The sequence below is a fragment of the Macaca fascicularis genome, chromosome 16 (genome assembly GCF_037993035.2).
Source record: "Macaca fascicularis isolate 582-1 chromosome 16, T2T-MFA8v1.1".
Lineage (NCBI taxonomy): Eukaryota > Metazoa > Chordata > Mammalia > Primates > Cercopithecidae > Macaca > Macaca fascicularis.
The window spans coordinates 84,554,133-84,576,636 of NC_088390.1; the positions used below are offsets into that span (position 1 = coordinate 84,554,133).

Sequence of the window (22,504 nt, forward strand, 5' to 3'; positions counted from 1 at the left end):
GGCACTGTCCCGAGACACCTCGGTGCCCTTATTTGAGCTTAAATCACCAATCCATGTGTTTGCTTCAGTCAGCCGCTGCGACAAGCAGGGAGCTCACAGAGCAGAGGGGCCTGATTCCCCTACAGTCCCCGACTCGGGGCCCAGGGCCACAACCTGCCAAGCACTCCAAGACGCTTGTGAGGTAAGACCCCCACTTCCCTGTCCCCGTGGGTCCCTGCAGAGGGACGGGGGAGCCTTCAGGCAGCGGCTAAGGGATAGGAGAGGGACCTCTGGCTCTGCGGCACCCCAGCACCCCCCACCCCGGCCACGCTGGCCTCCTGCACCCCACCTCAGGCCGGTGTCCGCCTGGGACTGGGGCTCCGATGCCCACTCACCCTCCTCCTCCCGGGCTGTGGGGTCCAGCTCCAGGTCGTACAGGCGGAGGCTGGGCCGGGCAGAGAGGACGAAGTTCCCGAGCAGGGGCCGGCTGCTCCTGCGCCGAAGCTGCACGGTGCGGCTGTAGTACTGGGAGATGATGGCGCCTCGGCTGCGGCCTACGGAGGCAGCTGGGCAGGGCCAGGCCAGGCAAGGCCCGGCCTCCCTCCCTCCAGGAAGGGCTCACCACAGGCCTCCCCGTCCCTCATCCCTTCCCAGGACCCAGGAAAATCCTTTCAACAAAGACTTCGGGCACCACTGCGTTCCGAAAGCCTATTTTTACCCCGTGACGACTCTGGAGTCATTTTTAGAACCCAAAGAGGGCCACATGGGGCTGTGCTGGGCCTCCAAGCGACAGATGGGGTGGGCTAGGAGCCCGCCCTGGGCCTGGCTCTGAGCTACGGGAGCAACCGCTACCCAGGGAGATACCTGGCGGGAAGCCCAGCCCAGCCCCAGGGGCTGGGGTCAACTCGGGCCGGGGCCCCCACTCACCAATGGTGCGGCTGGGCATGCTGGCCAGGATGCGGAGTGTGGCCGTGCTCTGGGTGCCCTCGGGCCGCCGGAGCGTCTGCTGGCCACTCCCTACAAAGCAAGACAGACTCGCCCGGGTCCTGGAGATGCTGTTGGTCACAGTGTCTCCCACCCCATCCCAGGCCTGCAGAGCTGGGAGACCCATCCTGAGGGGCTGGGGCACCCAAGTATTGGTCCACACTGCCCAGCATCCAGGCCTGGGCTTACCTGTGGCCTCCTGCTCCCTCTGCTGCAGCTCCAGCCCCTCCTGGGCCGCCCACTGGCTCTGTTCTTGGATGAGCTGGTGGAAGGAGTCGTGCACTTCGCTTTCATCGTAGGGGCTGGGCTCCTGGCTGCTGAGGGGGTTGGCGGGGTGGGGGGGCAGTCAGGCTACAGCCGCCTCTCTCCTTCCAGCGGCCCCTGCTCAGGTGACCTCTCCGTGAGGGGTGGAACATTCCAGCCTCCAGCCCCCAGCCCCAGAGCACTTACCCCTGGTCCCCCGGGGTCTCAGGGACATCGAGGATGAAGGCCAGCGGCTGGGCCATGTCTCTGGCCAACGCCCGCTAGTCTGCAGACCTAGGGCAGCTCAGAGCCTGGGCGCCACCTCCGAAGCCTCCTGCTGCCCATCTGATGAGACAGGGGCACAGAGCCAGGGCTGGCCTTCAATGCCTGGTGGGGGTCCACACCGGCCATCCCCAGGGAACCACGGGAGGTGCCACTCATAGCCCAGGCAGTCCTGTTTGCCCCCCTACCACCCCAGGTAGACACGTCGTCAGGCACCAAATAAGCCTCATGCCAGAATGGAATGGGGGCCCCTCCAGTGTCTGGAGAGGGGAAGAGAGGAAGGAAGGGTGTGGGGTCTGCAGTTCCCCATCTGTTTCCTCAATGTCGCCAGTCCCCGGGAAATGGGGAAGAGGTGGGGTGCCTGTAGACACAGCCCCTTTCAGGACCTCCATTCCCAGGGTTCTGGCACGAGACACCTCCTTTTTGGAGAGAAAGGATAGGGCAGGCTGGAGGCCATCTCTGCGTCTGCCCTATGACCCCAAAGCACTTCCTCTAGAGGAAATTAGCTGCTGGAGCCCTCACCGCCCCCAGCCCGAGGCAAAAGCAGCACAGGAGGCTCTTCCCCCACACAGCAGTCTCTCCAGGCCACCCCCATCAGGGCGCCAAGGTCCTCATGTTCTCAGAAGACCCACTCCCCTGCATTCCATCATCCCAGGGCGGCCAGCTGGGGAGGGGTGGCCAGGACCTCAACAGGCCTCCTTTGTCCTGGCTCTGCCATCACCCAGCACAACTGTAACCAGAGCAGCCTTGCCTGGGGCCCTGGGCTCAGGGCCTATTCACCCTATGGGAGTGGAGCCAGGACTCAGCTCCCAGCCACCAGGAGTCCTGCCGGCCTCTCCCATGGGCTGCTCCTGCCCTCTCTCAGGAACTCAGGGCTCAAAGTCGGCCGGGTTGACGGGCGATTCCTCGGACAGGCAAAGCCCGGGTGCCCCGACAGAGCAGCTCCTTGCAGGGGTGCCATCTTCGGGCCCAGACCCCACACCACCCCCTCCCTCCAGCAAGCGCAAAGAGGTGGGAAAACCAGTACACAGCTGGGTTCGAGGCGGCCCCCACCCAGCCTAGCACAGGACAGCTGCCCAAGGAGGGACTTGAGGACGCCCCATCCAGTCCCTAAAGCTGGAATCCCTTCCTCCAGACAGGCCTAAGCTCAGGGGACCCGGCACCCCAGCACCCCGCCCCGAGGCCCGGGCAAGTCCAGCGGAGTTTCCGGGCGCACCATTCCTGAGCCCTGAGCCAGGTGGGGAGGGCTGGGCGGCGCCCGTTTCCAGGAACCCCCACCCCATCCGGCAGCGAGCCCCCGGGAGCAGCCGCTACCCAGTGAGAGCCTCAACCTGGCCCCGGAGCCCAGGGCGGCTGCAACTCGGGGGCCACTGAACCCGCCCAGCCGGCCTCCCCGTCCCTGCCCCTCCCCTCCCCGTGCCCCGGACCTCGGCTGGGGGATCTGGGTGGGGGCTGCAGATTTGGCCCCCCACTCTATCCTCCGCGCCCCTGCCGCTCCCAGCTCTGTCCGAGCCGCAGAGTCAAGCCCTGGGAGCTCCGAGAGCACCCGGGGAAGGAACTCGGCTACCAAGTGGCCTCAGAGGCCGAAAGAAATTCGGGGGGGTCCGCTGTCCCCGCATGAGAGAAGCAGCCGGGGCTGGCAGGACCCGGGACCGGAATCGCGGCCGCTCACCTGGGAGGCGCCGGCGGGGGGGGGGGGGGGGCCGCGCGCGCAGCCAGGGCTCACCTGTGCCCCGCAAGGGCCGCCGGGAACTAAGGGCTCGGCTCTCCTTCCCGAGGGAGTGGCAAAGGGCCCCGGGGGAGACGGGGCCAGTCGCAGCTCTGGCGGGGCCTGGGGGTAGCCGCACCTCCCGGCCCACGTCGGGGTTGGGGGGGGGGGCGGGCCTCGGTTATCACGTGACCCGGCCCCGCCTGCGGCGTCCCTGCCCCCCTCCGGGCGCCCCGCGGTGACTGTGCCTTCCTCCCTGTCAACTTCCGACCCCTCCTCCTGAGGTCTGAGCTGGGCCACGGCGGCCGAGTGTCTGGATTCATTCCAGTCCCTGGTTGACGTACCCAATTTTTGTGAGGCTCAGTTTCCCCAAGTTCCAAAAAGGGGCAGTACTTCCAGACCCATCTGCTTCCCATGGTTAGGGATCGTCCAAGTAAGATGCCGCTGAAAGCCCCAGGAACAGAGTCTCTCAGCCAAATTAGGCAACCCCCTCCCCACCGCAAGCCTCCTGCTGACTCTCCCGGACCTCCGCTGGGGGAGCCTGGTTATCTGCCCCGACTGACACCTGCGCAGTGCATTGTTTATCTAGTAAGAGTTCTGGCTCACTTCCTGTGTGCTGTGTGGAGAGGAGGTGATGAAAAGGAGGACACCCTGACACCTACCTGACTGTCCCCAGGTGCTGTACCCATTGCCCTGTTTTCTGTTATTTCCCATGAGCCAGGAAGGTATACACTGATATTCTCCCATTTCACAGATGAGGAAACTGAGGCTGAGAGGTTAATCTGGGTGCCCCCAGTCAAAGCAGGAGACTTGGTGGTCCACCTGGGAACTCTATGGAGGAAACTGGCTTTGAGATGGCACCCCCAACCCCAAGCCCATTTGGAAGGGAGGGTCATTCCTGGTGGGGAGAGGCCATGAAGCAGGCAGGGTGAATGTGAGCTGGAGCCCAGGAGGGCAGGACAGGGCGCTGCTGCAGGTGAAAGCAGGCAGGCAAAAGCGAGGACCAGGCAGGGGCCAAGCTTCAGACATTTTGCAGCTGCCAGTGTGGTCCTCAGATGGCTACCCCTAGCTGGTTCTTGGCAAGTGGCACCCTAGCATGGAGGCCCAGCCCCTGCCTCTCCTCCCACTGCTTCCCCCTCTCTGCATACCCACACTGAATTTGCATGAATGCCACCTCCTCTGGGGAGCCTCCCCAGATTGAACCCTGGTGGAGCACCTGCCACTTCCTATTGACATGTACATTTGTGGTTCTGTGCCCCCTCCTACCCCAGCCCACTGTGTGCCCAGCACCAGCACACAGCTTGGGCCTGACACACAGAAAGGTGTCTGGAAACCAGGAAGGAGGTGGGCAGAGAGGCAGAAAAAGCTATGAACATTCAACCTGAGTGGGTTGATGACTGGGCCCTATAGCAGGTGGAGAGGGAGCAGGGAGTCAGGGCTGTGGGCCTCCCAGGGGCCCGAGGATAGGGAATTGGCAAAACTATGTCTTTTTTTTTTTTTTTTTTTTTTTTTTTTTTTTTTTTTTTTGAGAGGGAGTCTCGCGCTATCGCCCAGGCTGGAGTGCAGTGGCCGGATCTCAGCTCACTGCAAGCCCCGCCTCCCGGGTTCACGCCATTCTCCTGCCTCAGCCTCCGGAGTAGCTGGGACTACAGGCGCCCGCCACCTCGCCCGGCTATTTTTTTGTATTTTTTTTAGTAGAGACGGGGTTTCACTGTGTTAGCCAGGATGGTCTCGATCTCCTGACCTCGTGATCCGCCCGTCTCGGCCTCCCAAAGTGCTGGGATTACAGGCTTGAGCCACCGCGCCCGGCGGCAAAACTATGTCTTAAATATCTAGCCTGGGAGAGCATGAATGGAGCCAATTCCTCAGCACTAACTATGGGCCAGGTGCTAGGCCTGGGCCTTGGCAAATGATAGCACCAATGACGGGGGAAGTCCAGCAGTAACACCAAGAGTATCTGGAAACCCAGCAGCCAGGTTCAGGGAAGCCAACCATCCTGTCATTATCACACCCTCCAGGGGCTCTGTGGCAGGCAGATAAAGAGTTTGGCCCCTGCACCCCGCCGTCCGTATCCCCACCCATGTCAGGCTCCCAACTCGGGCCTCGAGATCAGGTCCTGCCTCTCCAGGCTGGAAGGGGTTGAACGGAGAGGGCCTCAGTCACAGGCTGGGCATCCCCAGAGGCAGCCAGGGGGCAGACCGGGACAGTGGACCCTAAGGCTTCAAGAGACCAGGCCCTGACTCCTGTGCAGAGAGGAAGGGCGGGCCACCTGCAACCCAGCGTGCACAGAGCTCCCGGGGAGGCTAAGTGGCCTACGCCTGTTACCTTCACCTCTGCATCTCAGGGGCCCACAGGAAGTGCCTGCTCGGCCTCAGTTTAGAGCAGAGGAAACCATGGGGTGGGAGGGGAGGAGGGAGGTAGTGGAGAGGGAAGCTGGGGTTCCTGTCACGTGACCCCTCCCCTGGGCTCCCTCACTGCCCTGCCTGGCTTGTCAGGAGTTGTCTGAGAAGGGGACTCCTCCAGGGACTCGGTCCCTCGGTCCCCAGGTGAGCTGGATGTTAAGTGGAGGGAGAATGCAGAGGGTGAGGGGCTGTGGAGGGCCAGCTAGAGCCCTACAAGGGCAGCAGTGGGTCCCTGCTCCTGTCCCCATGGCTGGGGCTATAGCCACAGGTCCTCATCGGGGGCTCCCGGGGTATCTGGGCAGACCCAGGCCTGGAGGCTGGACCACTAGAAGGAAGACAGAAAGGGGTCCCCGGCCATCCAGAGTCAGATGCGGCAGATGCCAAGTCCCAGGAACTGTGGGGTTTGGGACACAGGCTCTTCTCGAAGGGCAAACTGGCACGTGGAGAAGAGCAGGAATTATCTATCCTCAGGGTGAAGGTGGGCACAGGCACAGATGGGTGCGGGGTGCAGCAGGTCCTGGCTTTGCCTGTGACGGTCTCGACTTTCCATGCCCTTGACAGATGGGGAGACTGAGGCCGTGGCTGTGTGTCCCTCTGAGAGTTGGAGCGGGACTGGGCCCGAATTCAACCCCAGGAGGATTCTCTCTCATTTCTGAGCCCCGGAGGCAGCTCAGACCCGGGCAAGTGGACCCTAGGGCTGCAGGAACCCAGGCCCCGACGCCGGCGCAGAGGGGAAGGACGGACCCACCCCCAGCCCAGAGTACACAGAGGTCAGGGCCAAGGCCTTGCGGCTCATCCACCTGGGGCTTCATATCCCCCCCACGAGCAGCCAGGCGCCCCAGCCTCCACCCACGCCTGCCGAGATGCTGCCGCCACGATCGGTGCCATCGGAGCGGGCCCCTGGGGTTCCGGAGCCCGAGGAGCTGTGGGAGGCAGAGATGGAGCGGCTGCGCTGCTCCGGGGCGCCCGTGCGCGGGCTGCCCTATGCCATGATGGACAAGCGCCTCATCTGGTGGGTGCCACGCGGGCGCCGGACGGTGGGTGGGGGGGTGCTGCGAGGCTGCCCCGTCGGATGGGGTGGGAACACCCCGTCTCCCTGGCCCAGGTGGGCAGGGCGGGTGACTCAGGGGCGCCCCTGTCACCACCCCCGTCCAGGCAGCTGCGGGAGCCCGCGGGGGTGCAGACCTTGCGCTGGCAGAGGTGGCAGCGCCGGCGGCAGACGGTGGAAAGGCGCCTGCGGGAGGCAGCGCAGAGGCTGGCCCGGGGCCTTGGGCTCTGGGAGGCGGCGCTCTACGAGATCGGGGGTAGGACCCGCGCGAACCGCGCCTCCCCTTGCCCTCTCTGGAGCCCCACTGCCCAAATCGGAAAAAGGAGGGTGGCATCATCCCACCTGCCTTCGCCCGGGTCCCCCGACCAATCAGCCCCTCCCCCCTCCCACCCCCTCCGCCCGCGGGCACCGCAAACCTCGAGGCCCCGCAGCGCCCCCAGGTGACTGTCAGCAGTACCTCCGGACTCGGGCGGGCACCCACCCCGTCCGGTGGGTCCGCCCTTGGACTCTCAGCCCGGCCCCAGCCTCCCTGACCCACCCTGCTCTCCCCCTGCAGGCCTCTTCGGCACCGGAATCCGTTCCTACTTCACCTTCCTCCGCTTCCTGCTGCTACTCAACCTGCTGAGCCTGCTGCTCACCGCAAGCTTCGTGCTGCTGCCCCTGGCCTGGCTCCGCCCCCCTGACCCAGGCCCCGCCCTGAACTCGAGTGAGTGAGCGACCCACCAGGGGAAGTGCTCCAGTGCCCACTTGCGCCATGAGGGGCTGGCCCAGGGCGTGGGGACAACCCTGGGCGTGGTCCTGCCGTGCCGGCCCCGGGGCTCTCTCTCCCTGACAGCGCCTTGTGTGGGGCACACCTCTGGCACATCCTCAGCCCCCTGCTCAGGCCTCCCCAGGGTTGGGGGTTAGGGAGCAGTAGCCGCAGAACCTCACCTATGCCTTGGGGATCCCTCTCTATTGACCTCCTTCCTCCTCAACAGCCCTCCAGTGCCCTGGCAGCCGCCAGTCCCAGCCTGGCGTTTTGAGGTTCCACAATCAACTTTGGCATGTTTTAACTGGCAGGGTGAGTGAGGTCTGTCCTGGCTATGGTCCAGAGTCTGGGAGACCCAGGGAACTGGCTTCAGGGGCCACAAGTCTAAGAGGACCTCTACTCCTCCAGGGACATTTCGGCTCCTCAGGGGATGGTCTTACCTAGACAGACTAGCCTGGCCAGTGGTGGGGTTAGAGAGAGGCTGAGGCCACTGTGCCCAACATAGACTCATGGACACATGCCCGTGGTCCTCGGAGCCCAGCTGGTGTAGGGGGTGCCAGGGACAAAAGGGGAAAAGTGCCCCGGCCTCCGGGAGAAGCACTTCCCCACCCTCATCCTGGGAAGCCATCGACTGGTTACCAATGGGGGCTCCTGGGTTCCAGTCCTGGCTCTATTTCTCAAAGCCCTGTGACCTTGGGCAAGTTGCCGAACCTCTGTGGGCCTCTGTAAGATGGGACGCTCCCTACCTGATGGGGGGATTGTACGGGGGCTAGCGAGATCATATATGGAAAGCACTTGAGCTGAGCCTGGCGCTCACCCGGGCCGGGTATCTTCGTCGCTGTCCCCAGGCCTTCACCAACACCTATCTCTTCTACGGTGCGTACCGAGTGGGGCCTGAGAGCAGCTCGGCGTACAGCATCCGCCTGGCCTACCTCCTCAGCCCGCTGGCCTGCCTGCTTCTCTGCTTCTGTGGGACTCTGCGGCGGTGAGAGCGAAGCCCATGCCTTCAACCCTTCCCGGGGGAATCTTCCCTGATCCCCCTTTCCTTGGCAGGGTACTCTCCCACTGGCAGGAACGCCCATGGCCCCGCACAGCAGGCTCCTGGGTGCTTCCTCAGCCCAGGCTCTGGCCACAGACCTTAGGAACAGGGCCACTGCCCCCCTACCCCTACCCCGACTCCTCACTCACCAGGACCTGCACTTGGGGCTGCAGGCGTCCTCCCCACCACAGGCCCAGAGCCGAGCCAAGGCTGAGGCTGGATGGTAGAGGTGCCCCTCCTCCAGCAGCCCCTGGTCTCCTGCCCCGCAGGATGGTGAAGGGGCTGCCGCAGAAGACTCTGCTGGGTCAGGGCTATCAGGCACCTCTGAGCGCCAAGGTCTTCTCCTCATGGGACTTCTGCATCCGGGTGCAGGAAGCGGCCATCATCAAGAAGCATGAGATCAGCAACGAGTTCAAGGTGTGTGTGCGAGCGAGTGCGTGAGATCCACGAGCTGCAGGTGTGTGTGTGAGCGAGTACGTGAGCTCTACAAGCTGCAGATGTGTGTGCGAGCGAGTGCATGAGCTCCACGAGCTGCAGGTGTGTGCGAGTACGTGAGATCCACGAGCTGCAGGTGTGTATGTGAGCGTGTGAGATCCACGAGCTGCAGGTGTGTGTGCGAGTGAGTGCGTGAGATCCACGAGCTGCAGATGTGTGTGAATGTGAGATCCATGAGCTCCAGGTGTGTGCAAGCAAGTGCGACTGTCCCAGTGTGTGTGAGCATGTGTGGGAGCCTGTGGGAGCGTGACAGAGGGCGTGTGAATGTGTGTGCGTGTGAGGGCACATGTGACTGAATGGGTGATGGTGAGCACTCCTGTGAATGTGTGAATCGGAGTGTCTCTGGGAACGTGACAGTGTGAGAGTTCGTGACCGTGTATGTGAGTGTGAACGGTTGTGACGGCATGTGAGAGCGTTTCCTGCACCCTTTCCTCCCACGCCCACCCCGCCTGCAGCTGCCCCTGTCCCCACACTTCCTGGCAGGTGGAGCTGGAGGAGGGCCGTCGCTTCCAGCTGATGCAGCAGCAGACGCGGGCCCAGAGGGCCTGCCACCTGCTCTCCTACCTGCGGGTCAACATACTCATCGGGCTCCTGGTGGTTGGGGCCATCAGCGCCATCTTCTGGGCTACCAAGTACTCACAGGACAACAAGGAGGTGCTAGGCAACTGCATTCATTTAATCCTGGCCAGAACTGCGGGGGGGGAGATGGGATGATCCCGTTTTACAGATGAGGAAACCGAGGCTCAGAGAGGTTCAATCGGTCGTGGCCACAGGTCACGGCCAGGACAGGCGGGCTCCCACTGGATATTCCCACCGACTGCCAGACTGCCAAAGTGAATAGCTTACAGTCTTCCCTGTTCTGGGCCTGCCCCAGAGTTACACTTCAGGAGGCCATGGGGGGCAGAGAGCCGACAGGGGCCCCCCAGCACACGGGCTCCCCTGACCTGCCTTTTCCTGCAGGAGTCCCTGTTTCTGCTGCTCCAGTACCTGCCCCCTGGGGTCATCGCCCTGGTCAACTTCCTGGGTCCCCTGCTGTTCACATTCCTGGTCCAGCTGGAGAACTACCCTCCCAACACAGAAGTCAACCTCACCCTGATGTGGTGAGTGCCACCCTTGGTGGGGACAAGTCTGCATCCTGCTGCTGTGTTTTGCTTGTCACCTGGCACCTGGGGTCCCCAGCTGAGAGGCTTCCCTGTTCACTAGTGGCCCAAGGGAAGGCAGGTAGACACCTCACAGCACACGACCTCATCGCCCCAGGTCTAAGGCTTTCCAATCCCCCGCCTCTGAAGGAAGTCGCCAGTCTGGACCAAGCTCTGGCCATTCAGTGGAGCAAGGGACTGTGGCCAGGGGTGTTGGGAATGGGCTTTGCACACAGGAAAACCAGCAACACGGGACATGCAGAGCTTCTACACCCTGAGAGTGTACTCCCCTTACCTAGACAACTCTCACGTGACCCATAAAGTCCAGACCATCCTCATCCCCCTTTGAGGGATGAGGAAACTGAGGTTCACATGGGTGAAGCACCCAGCCAAAGTCAAGCACATCGTGCCTACCAGGTGCAAGTTCAAAAGCAAGCCCTCGGCCTCCTGGGCTCAAGTGATCCTCCCGCCAGAGCAGCTGGGACCACCCCCCCACCAGGCTCTGCCATCTTCTGCCTTAGTACTTAGGTCCTGTCTAGACCCCCTACTTCTCCACCCTTCACCCAGCCACAGAAATTCTACTGTGAAGCCCACCTGAGCTCCCACCAGCTTCTCTCCCTCCCACCACCCTCAACCATCACTTGCCCTGTTTTTCCCTCTGCTTCCTCAAAGTCAGTTGTGTTTGGTTTGCTTTGAAACTTTATTGTTTGAGGCCCAGCATGGTGGCTCACACCTGTAATCCCAGCACTTTGGGAGGCCAAGGCAGGTGGATCACCTGAGGTCAGGAGTTCGAGACCAGCCTGGCCAACATGGTGAAGCCCTGTCTCTACTAAAAATACAAAAATCAGCCAGGTGTGGTGGCGCACACCTGTAATCCCAGCTACTCAGGAAGCTGAGGCAGGAGAATCACTTGAACCTGGGAGGGAGACATTGCAGTAGAGTGCGCCACTGCACTCCAGCCTGGGTGACAGAGTGTGACCCTGTCTCAAAAAAACACCTAAAAATTCAAAGTGTTCAACAAAGTGGAGATTTTAAAAATAAGCCCTTGGACTGAACTCAGTGGCTCACGCCTATAATCCCAACACTTTGGGAAGCCGAGGTGGGAGGATTGCTTGAACCCAGGAGTTCAAGACCAGCCTGGCCAACAAAGCAAGACCCTGTCTCTACAAAAAATTAAAAAGTTAGCCGACCTTGGTGGTGCACGCCTGTAGTCCCAGTTGCTTGGGAGGCTGAGGCAGTAGGATGGCTTGAGCCCAGGAGTTTGAAGACACAGTGAGCTGTGATCCCACTACAGCACTCCAGTCCTGGTGACAGAGTGAGACCCTGTCTCTAAGTTAAAAAGCGCTCACCAGCTGGGCGCAGTGGCTCACGCCTGTAATCCCAGCACTTTGGGAGGCCGAGGCAGGCAGATTACCTGAGGTTGGGAGTTTAAGACCAGCCTGGCCAACATGGTGAAACCCCATCTCTACTGAAAATACAAAAAATTAGCCGGGTGCAGTGGCGCGCACCTGCAATCCCAGCTACTTGGGAGGCTGAGGCAGGAGAATTGCTTGAACCTGGGAGGCAGAGGTTGCAGTGAGACGAGATCGTGCTGCTACACTCCAGCCTGGGCTACAGAGGAAGACTTCATCTCAAAAAAAAAAAAAAAAAAAAAAATGCTCTCACCTACCCCTAGCTCCCTCAACAGGAGAACCACTGTTCCCAGCCACTCTCTAGCCCCGTGTCAGCAGTGGGAATGTCCCCTCAGAGATAACACGTGGCCAGGCACAGTGACTCATGCCTGTAAGGTCAACACTTTGGAAGGCCAAGATGGGAGAATCACAGGAGTTTGAGATCAGCCTGGGCAACGTGGCAAGAGCCCGTCTCTACAAAAACTACAAAAAAATTAGTTGGGCATGGTGGCACACCATCCTAGCTACTAGAGAAGCTGAGGCGGGAGGATCACTTAAGCCCAGGAGGTCAAGGCTGCAGGGATCTGTGATAACGTCACTGCACGCCAGCCTAGGCAATGGAGTGAGACCCTATCTCCAAAAAAAAAAAAAAAAAAAAAAAGGTAAAAACAGATAACGTGCATGCGATGATGTTTCGTTTAGACAATCACACCTATTTGGTGTGGTCATGCATTGTGCAGTACATATGTGTGGCATGTGTTTATGACATGCAAGCTCATGTCAGTGGGCTTCGATGTCCACAGGCGGCAGAGGAAAGGAGGAGCTCGCCTGTAGTCAGAATCCTGAAAAGGCCACAGGCTTCTCCACCGCAGGGCTTGCTGCATGTGCCTCTCCACACCGGCTGTAGGGGAACGTGGCTGGACTGTGCAGTGTTTCTCAAACTGATTTAAAAACAGAACCCTTGGCCGGGCGTGGTGGCCCACGCCTGTAATCCCAACACTTTGGGAGGCCAAGGCGGGTGGATCAGCTGAGATCAGGAGTTTGAGACCAGCCTGGCCAACATGGCGAAACACTGTCTCTACTAAAAATACAAAATTTAGTCAGAAATCGCTTGAACCTAAGAGGCAGAGGTGGCAGTGAGCTGAGGTCACACCACTGAACTCCTGCCTGGGTGACAGAGTGAGACTTGGTCTCAAAACAAACAAAAAAACCCCCCACAGAACCCTTTTTCCCATGAATCACCTGGAGACTCAGACTCTGAGAATACACTTTGGACCACGTTGCCACAGACAGAGCAGGTTGGAAGGAGACTGGGCCCAGGAAACAACATGATCCTACTCAAGACATCAGCCACACCTGTAGCTTGAGGGGAGCCCAGTGCCTGTGTGCCTGGGCCCCTCCACCTGACAAGGTCCCTACCCCCAGGTGTGTGGTGCTGAAGCTGGCCAGCTTGGGGATGTTCTCCTTCTCCCTGGGTCAGACCATACTGTGCATTGGCAGAGACAAGACCAGCTGTGAGTCCTACGGCTACAACGCTTGTGACTATCAGGTGGCTGGCAGCCCGGCGGAGCCTGTCTCTCCCTTCCTTCTCCCCAAAAGCTCCCCTCAAACTGTGCAGAGCCCTGTTCCTGCCCCTTTAGTCACCTTTGAGAGAAGCTGTGAGCAGGACTGCCTGCACCATGGCACACCTCCAGGGGGCGCCACTGCTGCCACATGGTGTAGTGTGGCTGCCCTGGCTGTGAGGCTTCCTGCTCTAATCCCATCCTCAAGGCCTGGGTTTCAACCTAACGATTCTATCAGACACCAGGCAAGGCACCTGTACCACAGAGACCCCCCACAGGAGGCTAAGGGAAGGGAGGGCCGGGAGGCCATGAGTGGTGACAGGTCCCCTTCCCCTGCACCCCAGTGCTGGGAGAACTCCGTGGGGGAGGAGCTGTACAAGCTGAGTATCTTCAACTTTCTCCTCACCGTGGCCTTCGCCTTCCTGGTCACCCTGCCTCGGAGGTGAGCCCTGGGGTGACGCCTCCAGAAGGGTGGGGGTGCCACGGGCATGTTGGGGGTGGCCAGTGGCTACAGCCAAGGGTGAGCGGGTCCAGTATGGAGCCCGGGAGTGAGTGGCAGGCTGTGGCTATGGCCAATAAGGCCCACGCATCTGTCTGGAGTGGTGGGTACCTGGACCCTCCCATCCCTGCAGGCTGCTGGTGGACCAGTTCTCAGGCCGGTTCTGGGCCTGGCTGGAACGAGAGGAGTTCCTGGTCCCCAAGAATGTGCTGGACATCGTGGCGGGGCAGACGGTCACCTGGATGGGCCTCTTCTACTGCCCCCTGCTGCCCCTGCTGAATAGCGTCTTCCTCTTCCTCACCTTCTACATCAAGAAGGTGTCGGCTCATGGCTGGGGAGTATGGGGTTGGTGCCTTTGGGTGGATGCCTTGAGTGGGGCTTGCCTCCTGCCCCCTTTCCTGGGCGTCAACCTCCTGGGGTCTGCGTAACTCTCTGATTCCTTGTTGCTGTTGCTTGCGCCCCCAGTACACCCTCCTGAAGAACTCCAGGGCATCTTCGCGGCCCTTCCGCGCCTCCAGCTCCACCTTCTTCTTCCAGCTGGTGCTCCTCCTGGGCCTGCTTCTGGCTGCAGTGCCCCTGGGCTATGTGGTCAGCAGGTGAGGGGAAGAGGAGGGGGGCACCCAGAGGATGGCAGGGGTAGCTCCTCACCCAGGACCCTGATGCCAGCCCACCTTGGCCATCTCTCTCCAGCATCCACTCCTCCTGGGACTGCGGCCTCTTCACCAACTATTCAGCCCCCTGGCAAGTGGTCCCGGAGCTGGTGGCCCTTGGGCTCCCGCCCATTGGCCAGCGTGCCCTCCACTACCTGGGCTCCCACGCCTTCAGCTTCCCCCTCCTCATCATGCTCAGGTGCTCAGGGCAGCAGGGGCCATGGGAGGGGGCACCTGGAGGGAGAGGTCCTTCCTTCCATGGGGGTGGTGAGCCTGTGCACCCCCAACCAGGAGCCAGATGCAGAAAGCCAAGGGAAGCAGGGGCCCCTGAAAAGCAGGTACCTCCTGGGCCCACCCTGTGGGCTGCCGTGGGGATTGCAGGATCACTGGGGAAGCACCATGTCTGGGCAGCCGCAGCTGCTGAGCTCTTGGTATTGCTGTGCCAGAGGTGAGGGGATGAGGGGCTCTTAGAGGAAGGAGAGGAGGGTCCCATCCTCAGATACAGCAGTGTGCAGTGAGAAGACCCCAGTAACGAGTATTGTAGAGACTGAGGTGGGGAGAGAGGAAGTCAGGGAGAGGCGCTTGTGGCCCCAGGGGCAACTGACCATGAATCCCCTTCCGACCCAAGCCTTGTCCTGACGGTGTGCATCTCCCAGACCCAGGCCAATGCCAGGGCCATCCACAGGCTCCGGAAGCAGCTGGTGTGGGTGAGTGTCCTTGGGGCTGGCAAGGGGACAGCAGCTTCAGTGGAAACCCTTCCCTGTGTGTGGCCAAGGGCCTGGGACAGGTCTGAGTGGGTCAGGCGGGTTCTTCCTACTGGAGGGCGTGGCCTCAGGCTGAGGGTAAAGATGGGGAAGGGGAGGAAGAGAACAGCTCAGGCTCCTGGTACCGGGAACCAGACCTGGTATGACATGACCTTAGGGGCTGGGCCTCTGCCTGTAATCCCAGTGCTTTGGAGGCCCAGGCAGGAGGATCGGATCACTTGAAGCCATAAGTTCAAAACCAACCTGGGCAACAAAGCAAGACCCCGGTCTCCACCAAAAATAAGTAATTAATTTTTTTAAAAGAGAATGTGGCCAGGCTTGGTGGCTCACGCCTGTAATGCCAGCACTTTGGGAGGCCGAGGCGGGCGGATCACGAGGTCAGGAGATCGAGACCATCCTGGCGAACACGGTGAAACCCCGTCTCTACTAAAAATACAAAAATATTAGCCAGGCGTGGTGGCGGGTGCCTGTAGTCCCAGCTTCTAGGGAGGCTGAGGCCGGAGAATGGCATCAACCCAGGAGGTGGTGGAGCTTGCAGTGAGCGGAGATCGCACCACTGCATTCCAGCCTGGGCAACAGAGCGAGACTCCGTCTCAAAAAAAAAAAAAAAAAAATTACAAAAAAAGGTAGCTGGGCGTGGTGGCACGCGCCTATAATCCCAGCTACTTGGGAGGCTGAGGCAGGAGAATTGCTTGAATCCGGGAGGTGGAGGTTGCAGTAAGCCAAGATCACGCCGTTGCACTCTAGCCTGGGCAATAAGAGTGGGAAAATAAAATAAAATAAAATAAAATAAATAAAATAAAATAAAATCGGGCACGGTGGCTCACGCTTGTAATCCCAGCACTTTGGGAGGGCGAGGTGAGTGGATTGCCTGAGGTCAGCAGTTCAAGACCAGTGTGGCCAACATAGTGAAACCCTGTCTGAGCTAAAAATACAAAAAAAATTAGCTGGGCATGGTGGCGGGTGCCTGGGGAGTCTGAGGCAGGAGAATCGCTTAAACCCAGGAGGCGGAGGGGCGGAGGTTGCAGTGAGCCGAGATCACCCCCTTGCACTCCAGCTTGGGCAACAAGAGCAAAACTCCGTCTCAAAAAAAAAAAAGGGTAATATGGCTGAGTGCAGTGGCTCAGGCCGAGGCGTGAAGAGTGCTTGAGTTCAGGAGTTTGAGACGAAGCTGAGCAACATAGCAAGACCTCATTTCTACTAAAAATCAAAGAAATGAGCTGGGCATGGTGGCGCGTGCCTGTGGTCGCAGCTATTCCGGAGGCTGAGGTGGGAAGATCGCTTGAGCCTGAGAGGATCAGGCTGCAGTGGGCTGTGGTCTTGTTACTGCACTCCTGCCTGGGCAACAGAGCGACACGCAGTTTCCAAAAACAAAAACAATTTTAAAAAAGATACGACTTTAGGCTTGGGAACAGGGGTTTAATAGAGCTGAGGGCAGAACAGTGACATGGCTAAGGCGTGGCCTCAGGGTGGGGCCTTTAACGGGGGCGTGGCCTTGGGCTGCTTGGGGACGGACTCTTAGGAGCTGCATGGGGTGGGACCCTGCTGGGGCGTGGTCTCAGAGCATGTTGGGGGTGGGGCCCTTGGGGGCGTGGTCTCGGGCGGGGAAGTGGAGGGAGTGGCATCTGGCCGCGTTATGGGCGGGACTCTTGAGGGCGTGGTCTAGGGCTGCATCGGGGCGGGACCCTGGTGGGGCGTGGCCCTGGGAGGGTGTGGTCTCGGGCGGGGCATGGCCTCTGGCTACTTTGGGTGCGGGCTGGCCCTTGGGCCGAGGAGCTGCTGCCGCTGCTGTCCTCACACCCGCTCGTGGGAAGCGGCGCCTGTCGCAACTCGCCACTTGCTTTCCTCACAGCAGGTTCAGGAGAAGTGGCACCTGGTGGAGGACCTGTCGCGACTGCTGCCGGAGCCAGGCCCGAGCGACTCTCCAGGCCCCAAGTCCCCTGCCTCCCAAGCTTCGCGCCCTCGGTCCTTCTGCCCCGGATTCCCGTGCCCTGGCTCTCCGGGCGCCCGGGCCCCGCCGCCGGGCCCCTCCGTTGTGGATGCCGCGGGACTGCGTTCCACTTGCCCTGGACCGCATGGTACCCCGGCCTCCGCCCGTAGGTTCCGCTTCCCCAGCGTCGCAGAGCTGTAACCCCGATCCCTGCCTCCCCAAAGCCTCCCTGGGGCCCCTCCAGGCCTCCTTACTCCATCTTCCAGGCCCCTGGCAACCACCGCCCTCCTCAGTGGCTCCAGGGCCTCCCTCAGGGGTCTCCAAAGACGGACACACAAAGCAGGAAGAACATACGGGAATTTTCTCTTTATATTTTGATCTCATCCCTTTAAAATGTCTATTTTTATTACGTTTTTTATAATATACATAATCTATTAGTATAGTATCTCATGAATGCAGTTTTTTTCTAGAGTATGTTCTGACTTTTTTTTAGAACCATGAGTGCAATTTACACATACATCTATTGGGAATCCTCAGAAGTTGTTTACTGATGGAAGCAGCTTCAGAAGAGTCTGGGGACCACTTCCTAAGGAAGGAAAGAGCTGGCCACAGTTAGAGCAAGCCTGCCTGGGGGCCTGCTCTGTGTTCCAGAGCAAACTGCCTGCATCATCCCCTCCTGTTACTCTCCCTTCACCTGAGACAGTCAAGCCACAGCGTCAGCCGGGGCCAGAGCTGGGATTTGAACCCAGGCACTCAGGCTCCAGAGCCACACTGCCCCAGCGTGGGGCTTAGAGGCTGCCCCTGGCTCTGACTGAGGGGCTGCCTGAAGCCGGGTGAGAGGGTGCTGGGTCAGCTTCTCCCTAGCGGGAATCCTCTCCGTCCAGTCATATAACTTAGCAGCCTCACGTCTACAGAGCTGCCTTGGAAAACTCAATAGAGCCCTGGCTTCCTGCAGAGCCCTGTTCTCCCAGCCTGCTTCATGGCTCCCTGGTTGAGCCAAGCTTGCGGATCTGTGGCGTGAAGGTACCCGCACTGCCTGGGCCTTAGTGGTATGTATGGGCCTCCACTGTGGGCAGCAGACAGGGGCCCAGGCAGGTGAGGCAGCTGGCCACAAGGGCAGGGCTGGGTCCCCCTCCCAAGGCTGTGTCTGATATTCTTAAGGCTGTTCAAGGTTCCTTTTCCAAGCCTCCTGTTCTCCCACCCCCACCCCTGCCATGCTGCAGTGACTCTAAATCTGTGGTTCTCAGCCTTGGCGAACACCTGAGTAGCTGCTACAAGCTGGCCGCAGCCCAGCGACTCTGATGTGGTTGGTCCAGCAGCCAGGGCATCGGGACTTTTCGAAGCTTCCAGGTGACTCACCGGCAGCTGGGGATGCGAAGTGTCAGGAAGGAAGGTCAGAAGTCCCAGGATGCACTTGAAAAGCCTCTAGCTCCACCAGTGACCAGCTCCTGGCCGGACTCCTGGCCTGGACTCAGCATCTGGCAGGCTCTGGTCTCTCACCCTCAGGGCTGGGGGCTTCTTCACATGGTCATCAAAGACTTGGCCAGTTCCGCCTCTCCTGCGGCCATCCTTGTCTCACCCAGCATCGCATGACCCATCAGTTCACCAGCAAACACGGTGAAGTGCTGCTGGTGCTGGGCCCTGTGCTGGGATTGAGGGTTCTCTGGCCCTCATCTGGCGATGAGAGAAAGAGGGAAACGGTGAGCTCTGTGTTCCGTCGGGGGGTAGCGACAAGTCTGGACCAGATAAAAGTGACTCATGTTGTTAATTAGCAGCTTAGGGCCAAAGGTGGCCCCTGGACCAATGGCCTCAACATCACCTGGGAAAAGGTTAGAAATGCACTTTCCCAGGCCCACCTCAGCCTCCTGAATCAGAGCAGCCCTTTGGCAAACTGTACTGAGAACCAACCGCGTACATCACCGAGCGTGAATAAGACAAGCTTTGAGACCTTGAAGGAATCATCAAACTCTCGGCCTCGGTGTGCTCACCCAGGGCGAGACAAAGACGCTGTGCTCCTCCAAGTGGCCTCCAAGATTAAATGAACAATACCTTTTTTTTTTTTTTCAGACAGTCTCTTTCTGTTGCCCAGGTGGGAGTGCAGTGGCAAGATCTTGGCTCACTGCAACCTCTGCCTCCCAGGTTCAAGCCATCCTCCTGCCTTAACCTCCTGAGTAGCTGGGACTACAGGCACCTGCCACCATGCCTGGCTAATTTTTTGTTTTGTTTTTGTTTCTGAGATGGAATTTTGCTCCTGTTGCCCAGGCTGGAGTGCAATGGCACGATCTTGGCTCACTGCAACCTCCGCCTCCCAGGTTCAAGCCATCCTCCTGCCTCTCGGCCTCCTGAGTAGCTGGGACTACGGGCGCCCGACACCACACCCGGCTAATTTTTTTGTATTTTTAGTAGCGATGGGGTTTCACCTTGTTGGCCAGACTGGTCTCTAACTCCTGACCTCAGGTGATCCACCTGCCTCGTCCTCCCAAAGTGCTGAGATTACAGGTGTGAGCCACCACACTTGGCCCATATAGTGACTTTTGAAGTGTCTCCATGGGGACCTAGAAATGCAGTGGTGGCTCCTATTACAATGTGGTCACTGGCCTGAAGGAGCCAAATGGGAGATGATGGGGAGTGGACCTGGGGCCCCCTGTGATCGGGACCACCCAGGAAGAGAGCCCAGGGGGCCTCGAGTGATGGACTTCTTCCAGCAGGAGGTATCTTGGAGCCAGTGACAGGCAGGGCCTTGGAGAAAGGGAAGCTTTTGACAGGAGCTGAGGGCAGAGCAAGGGCTGAGCAAAGATGGGCCACAGTGGAGGCTGGGAAGCTGGAAATCTGAGGCGTCTAGACTGGGATGCAGGGCACACGGGGACAGCCAGTGTGAAGACGGAACTGGTGCTCCGGCAGCGTGTGCTGTGGGCTGGGATGACTTTCTGTACATGACAGGAAGCTGGGGGCCATGACCTAACGAGGGGCTGTGCCAGGCGCTTAGAAGTCCTGCCAGGCAGGAAGGGACTGTCCAGGGCTTATCGCAGTAGATGCAGTAAAGGTCTTACCAGGCGGGAGAGCCCACCGCACGTGGGGTGTCCCAGCCGCCCCCAGCCTTGGGGACTCGGCCCTCCCCTGCCCAGCCCTGAGAGGCCGCCCCATCTTTCTGTGTCCCTGCAACCCCACTATCCTGGCCAGGGCAGCCCAGAGCAGACTCCCACCCACAGGACCCTTCCGGGGACACAGTATGGGGGAGGAAACGTGGAGATGCTGGGAAGAGCATTTGTTACCAAGGACAGTGACCTCTGCGAGCAAAAATCACAGAACATCAGCCTGAAGTGGGTGGTTGGAGAGCTCTTGGGGGCCCCCAAACTCCACGCAAGGTGACCTGGGGGTGACCTCGGAGGCATGGCTGCTGTGTCCTCACCTACTCTGCAGTCTGGACAGAGGGGCAGCGCAGCCCAGAGAACTGGTCAACCAGACGGGTGCACAAGTGATCCCTGAGGATGAGGGGGTCCAGGAGAGATGTTTGGGTCCCTCAAGGCCTGGGGAAAATGGCCCAGGAGCCCGCCTTCGCGCTCTGACCCCAGCTTCCCCACACACTGGGAAGAGGAAGAGCTCCTCATAAGCTGCGTTAACTCAACTGAACACCACATGGAGAAAAAGAGTGAGTTTCCCTGGCCTGCAGGCAAGAGGCTGCCAGCAGCCCGGGGCCTGGGCAGCCAGCCAGCTCCCCAGCAACCTTCAGTCTTCAGTTCCCTTCCCCACCCGCCTTCAGCAGAAGTGAGAACAGACTTTGGGAAGGGAAGGGAGTTTTACCAGGAAACTAAGAGAAAATGCTCTAGCTCCACAGCTGGGAGAAACTGAAAAGAGAGAGGCCGGTGGGTGCACAGGAGGCAGGCTCCATCCCGGGGACCATGGGTAACAAGCGGCAGAAACCGACTCAGGCCAGCTGGGAGAGGGGAATACCCAGGGGTCAACAAAGCCAGTCTGCAGCGACCTCCAGGACACCTGCACCTGCCTCCCCACCATCCTTTTGGCCACTCCCTGGTCAGCAGGGCCTCTCCCTCAGACCAGCTTCTCAACACATCCAGAACTCCGGTGCAGCACGTCCCTGAGAAAGGCTGAGAGGAGAGCTGGGGCGGGGCTGTGAGTGGCCTCCCTTGGTCAGGTGTTCACTCCTGGACGGTGCCCAGGGGCAGAGAGTGTGGTTGACCAGTCAGGAGCCACAAGTGGCAGCAGCTCCCACAGGAGGCAATGGTCACCTGGCGGTGGGGGACACATTCCTGAAGGAGGCAGCCAGCAAAGGCGTTCCCCACACCAAGTGTGGGAAACTGAGCCGGGCCGGAAAGTAACAGGCTGGTCCAGCATCCCCAGGCTGAGCTTGGACACAATGCCGGGTGCAGGGACCCACAGCGGAGCTGGCAGGGTCCCAGCCTCAATCCCCTGTGCCCTCACATCTGTCTGTGTTCCGGGGACTGCCTGGCCCCAGCCCTGGCCTCAGGGCTCTGGGAGGCCCTGCTTACCCCTGCCCTCCCTGCGGGTGAGGAGCCTCTGCCGCTGACCTCTGCACACACACCGCCTGCGATGCAGCTGGGTCTGCTGCTGCCCAAGGCCAGCACTGGGGCCAGTTCCCTGCGGAATGACCATCCATGTGACTTCCCACCATCCTCAATGGGGCCTGAGGACCTTCTGAAGGGCAGTGCTTGGGCACACCACACTCCAAGACCCAGGACTCCAGGACACATCACACTCCAGGACCAGGGGCCTCGTCGGTCTGGGGTTTCATTCTGGGGCTGGGTGCAGCCTTGGCCACCTGGCTGTGAACCATCATGGGTGGGGCTGCCTCTTCTCAGCCCAGCAGGTCCCCAGCTGCTTGGAAAGGACCCAGTGATTATATGAGGGTCACCTGGGTCATCTAGGACAACCTCCTCCTCTCAAAATGAGAAGATTCACAGCCTTCATTCTTCTCGCTGCGTGGCATGGTGCTCACGGGCTCCAGAGGTTAGAGCGTGGACATCTTTTTTTTTTTTTTTTTTTTTGAGACAGAGTCTCGCTCTGTCGCCCAGGCTGGAGTGCAGTGGCATGATCTCGGCTCACTGCAACCTCCGTCTCCTGGGTTCAAGCGATTCTCCTGCCTCAGCCTCCCAAGTAGCTGGGATTACAGGTGCGCACCACCACGCCCGGCTAATTTTTGCATTTTTAGTAGAGATGGAGTTTCGCCATGTTGGCCAGGCTGGTCTCGAACTCCTGACCTCAGGTGATCTGCCCACCCAGGCCTCCCAAAGTGTTGGGATTACAGCCAGCACACCCCGCTGAGCATGGACACCTTCTGCCCACCACATGAGCCCAGGGTCCTGCGGCTCAGAGGTGACTGCTGAGTCTAAGCCCCGGTCTGGCTTCAAGGTCCAAACTCCTTCTACTTCTCTGCAGATTGAGCGGGAGTTTCTCTGCGGATTGAGCGGGAGTTTGCTGTACTGGGCCCTGCCCTGGTAGCTGAGGCCCTGGGGTGCTGCGGCCTCCAGGTTATCTCCCCGCTGCAGGCACCCACCCAAGGAGCATCCCAGGGGCCTCAGGGTGGGGGAAGCCAGGAACTAGGAGGTTCTCACTGCCTGAGCAGAGGCCCCACACCCACCGAGGCATGGGGCTCCCTGGGCTG

General features: G+C 60.2%; 2 protein-coding genes across 54 annotated transcripts in view; one reads left to right on the forward strand and one right to left on the reverse strand.

The window, feature by feature from the left end:
- TMC6 (transmembrane channel like 6) overlaps positions 1-7,266 on the reverse strand; it is a 20,317-nt gene extending 13,051 nt beyond the window's left edge. For 12 of the 30 annotated variants that reach the window (XR_012426237.1, XR_012426236.1, XR_012426233.1 and 9 more), the window contains exons 1-5: positions 3,215-3,311; positions 1,414-1,551; positions 1,153-1,280; positions 907-996; positions 375-533 (exon numbers count right to left, since the gene is read on the reverse strand). Coding sequence is in view for 13 of the 30 variants with exons in the window: in XM_045375745.2 (XP_045231680.2) it covers positions 375-533; positions 907-996; positions 1,153-1,280; positions 1,414-1,469 (433 nt within the window). In the remaining 17 variants the exon portion in view is untranslated. Of the gene's footprint in view, positions 1-374; positions 534-906; positions 997-1,152; positions 1,281-1,413; positions 1,555-2,915; positions 3,312-3,540; positions 3,719-7,184 lie in introns of those variants that run through there. The other 18 variants (XR_012426238.1, XR_012426235.1, XR_012426230.1 and 15 more) reach the window with 8 other exon arrangements.
- On the forward strand, positions 5,670-18,917 carry TMC8 (transmembrane channel like 8). 24 transcript variants are annotated; one of them, XR_012426222.1, is made up of 16 exons: positions 5,670-5,742; positions 6,160-6,610; positions 6,754-6,902; positions 7,203-7,352; positions 7,624-7,706; positions 8,243-8,379; positions 8,703-8,850; positions 9,384-9,582; positions 9,889-10,028; positions 12,884-12,972; positions 13,365-13,462; positions 13,653-13,836; positions 13,985-14,115; positions 14,210-14,368; positions 14,798-14,876; positions 16,786-18,917. XR_012426222.1 is itself a non-coding variant. In XM_074020685.1 (16 exons), exons 7-16 carry the CDS (start codon positions 8,828-8,830, stop codon positions 17,062-17,064), a joined length of 1,416 nt encoding a protein of 471 aa, XP_073876786.1. In that variant the 5' UTR covers positions 5,670-5,742; positions 6,160-6,610; positions 6,754-6,902; positions 7,203-7,352; positions 7,624-7,706; positions 8,243-8,379; positions 8,703-8,827; the 3' UTR covers positions 17,065-18,917. The 24 variants fall into 24 exon arrangements, 15 of the variants coding, with proteins under 15 accessions (XP_073876786.1, XP_005585173.3, XP_073876779.1 ...); XR_012426219.1 differs by having other exon boundaries at positions 9,412-9,582; XR_012426223.1 differs by having other exon boundaries at positions 16,789-17,306.
- The last annotated feature ends 3,587 nt before the right edge of the window (positions 18,918-22,504 follow it).

Excerpts from the sequence above, each read along its gene's own strand:
- TMC8 (XM_015438901.4), top strand. The coding sequence starts at position 6,462 with ATGCTGCCGCCACGATCGGTGCCATCGGAGCGGGCCCCTGGGGTTCCG. Across the intron at positions 7,707-8,242 it reads GGCATGTTTTAACTGGCAGG|GCCTTCACCAACACCTATCT; the intron begins GTGAGTGAGGTC and ends CGCTGTCCCCAG. Across the intron at positions 8,380-8,702 it reads TTCTGTGGGACTCTGCGGCG|GATGGTGAAGGGGCTGCCGC; the intron begins GTGAGAGCGAAG and ends CCTGCCCCGCAG.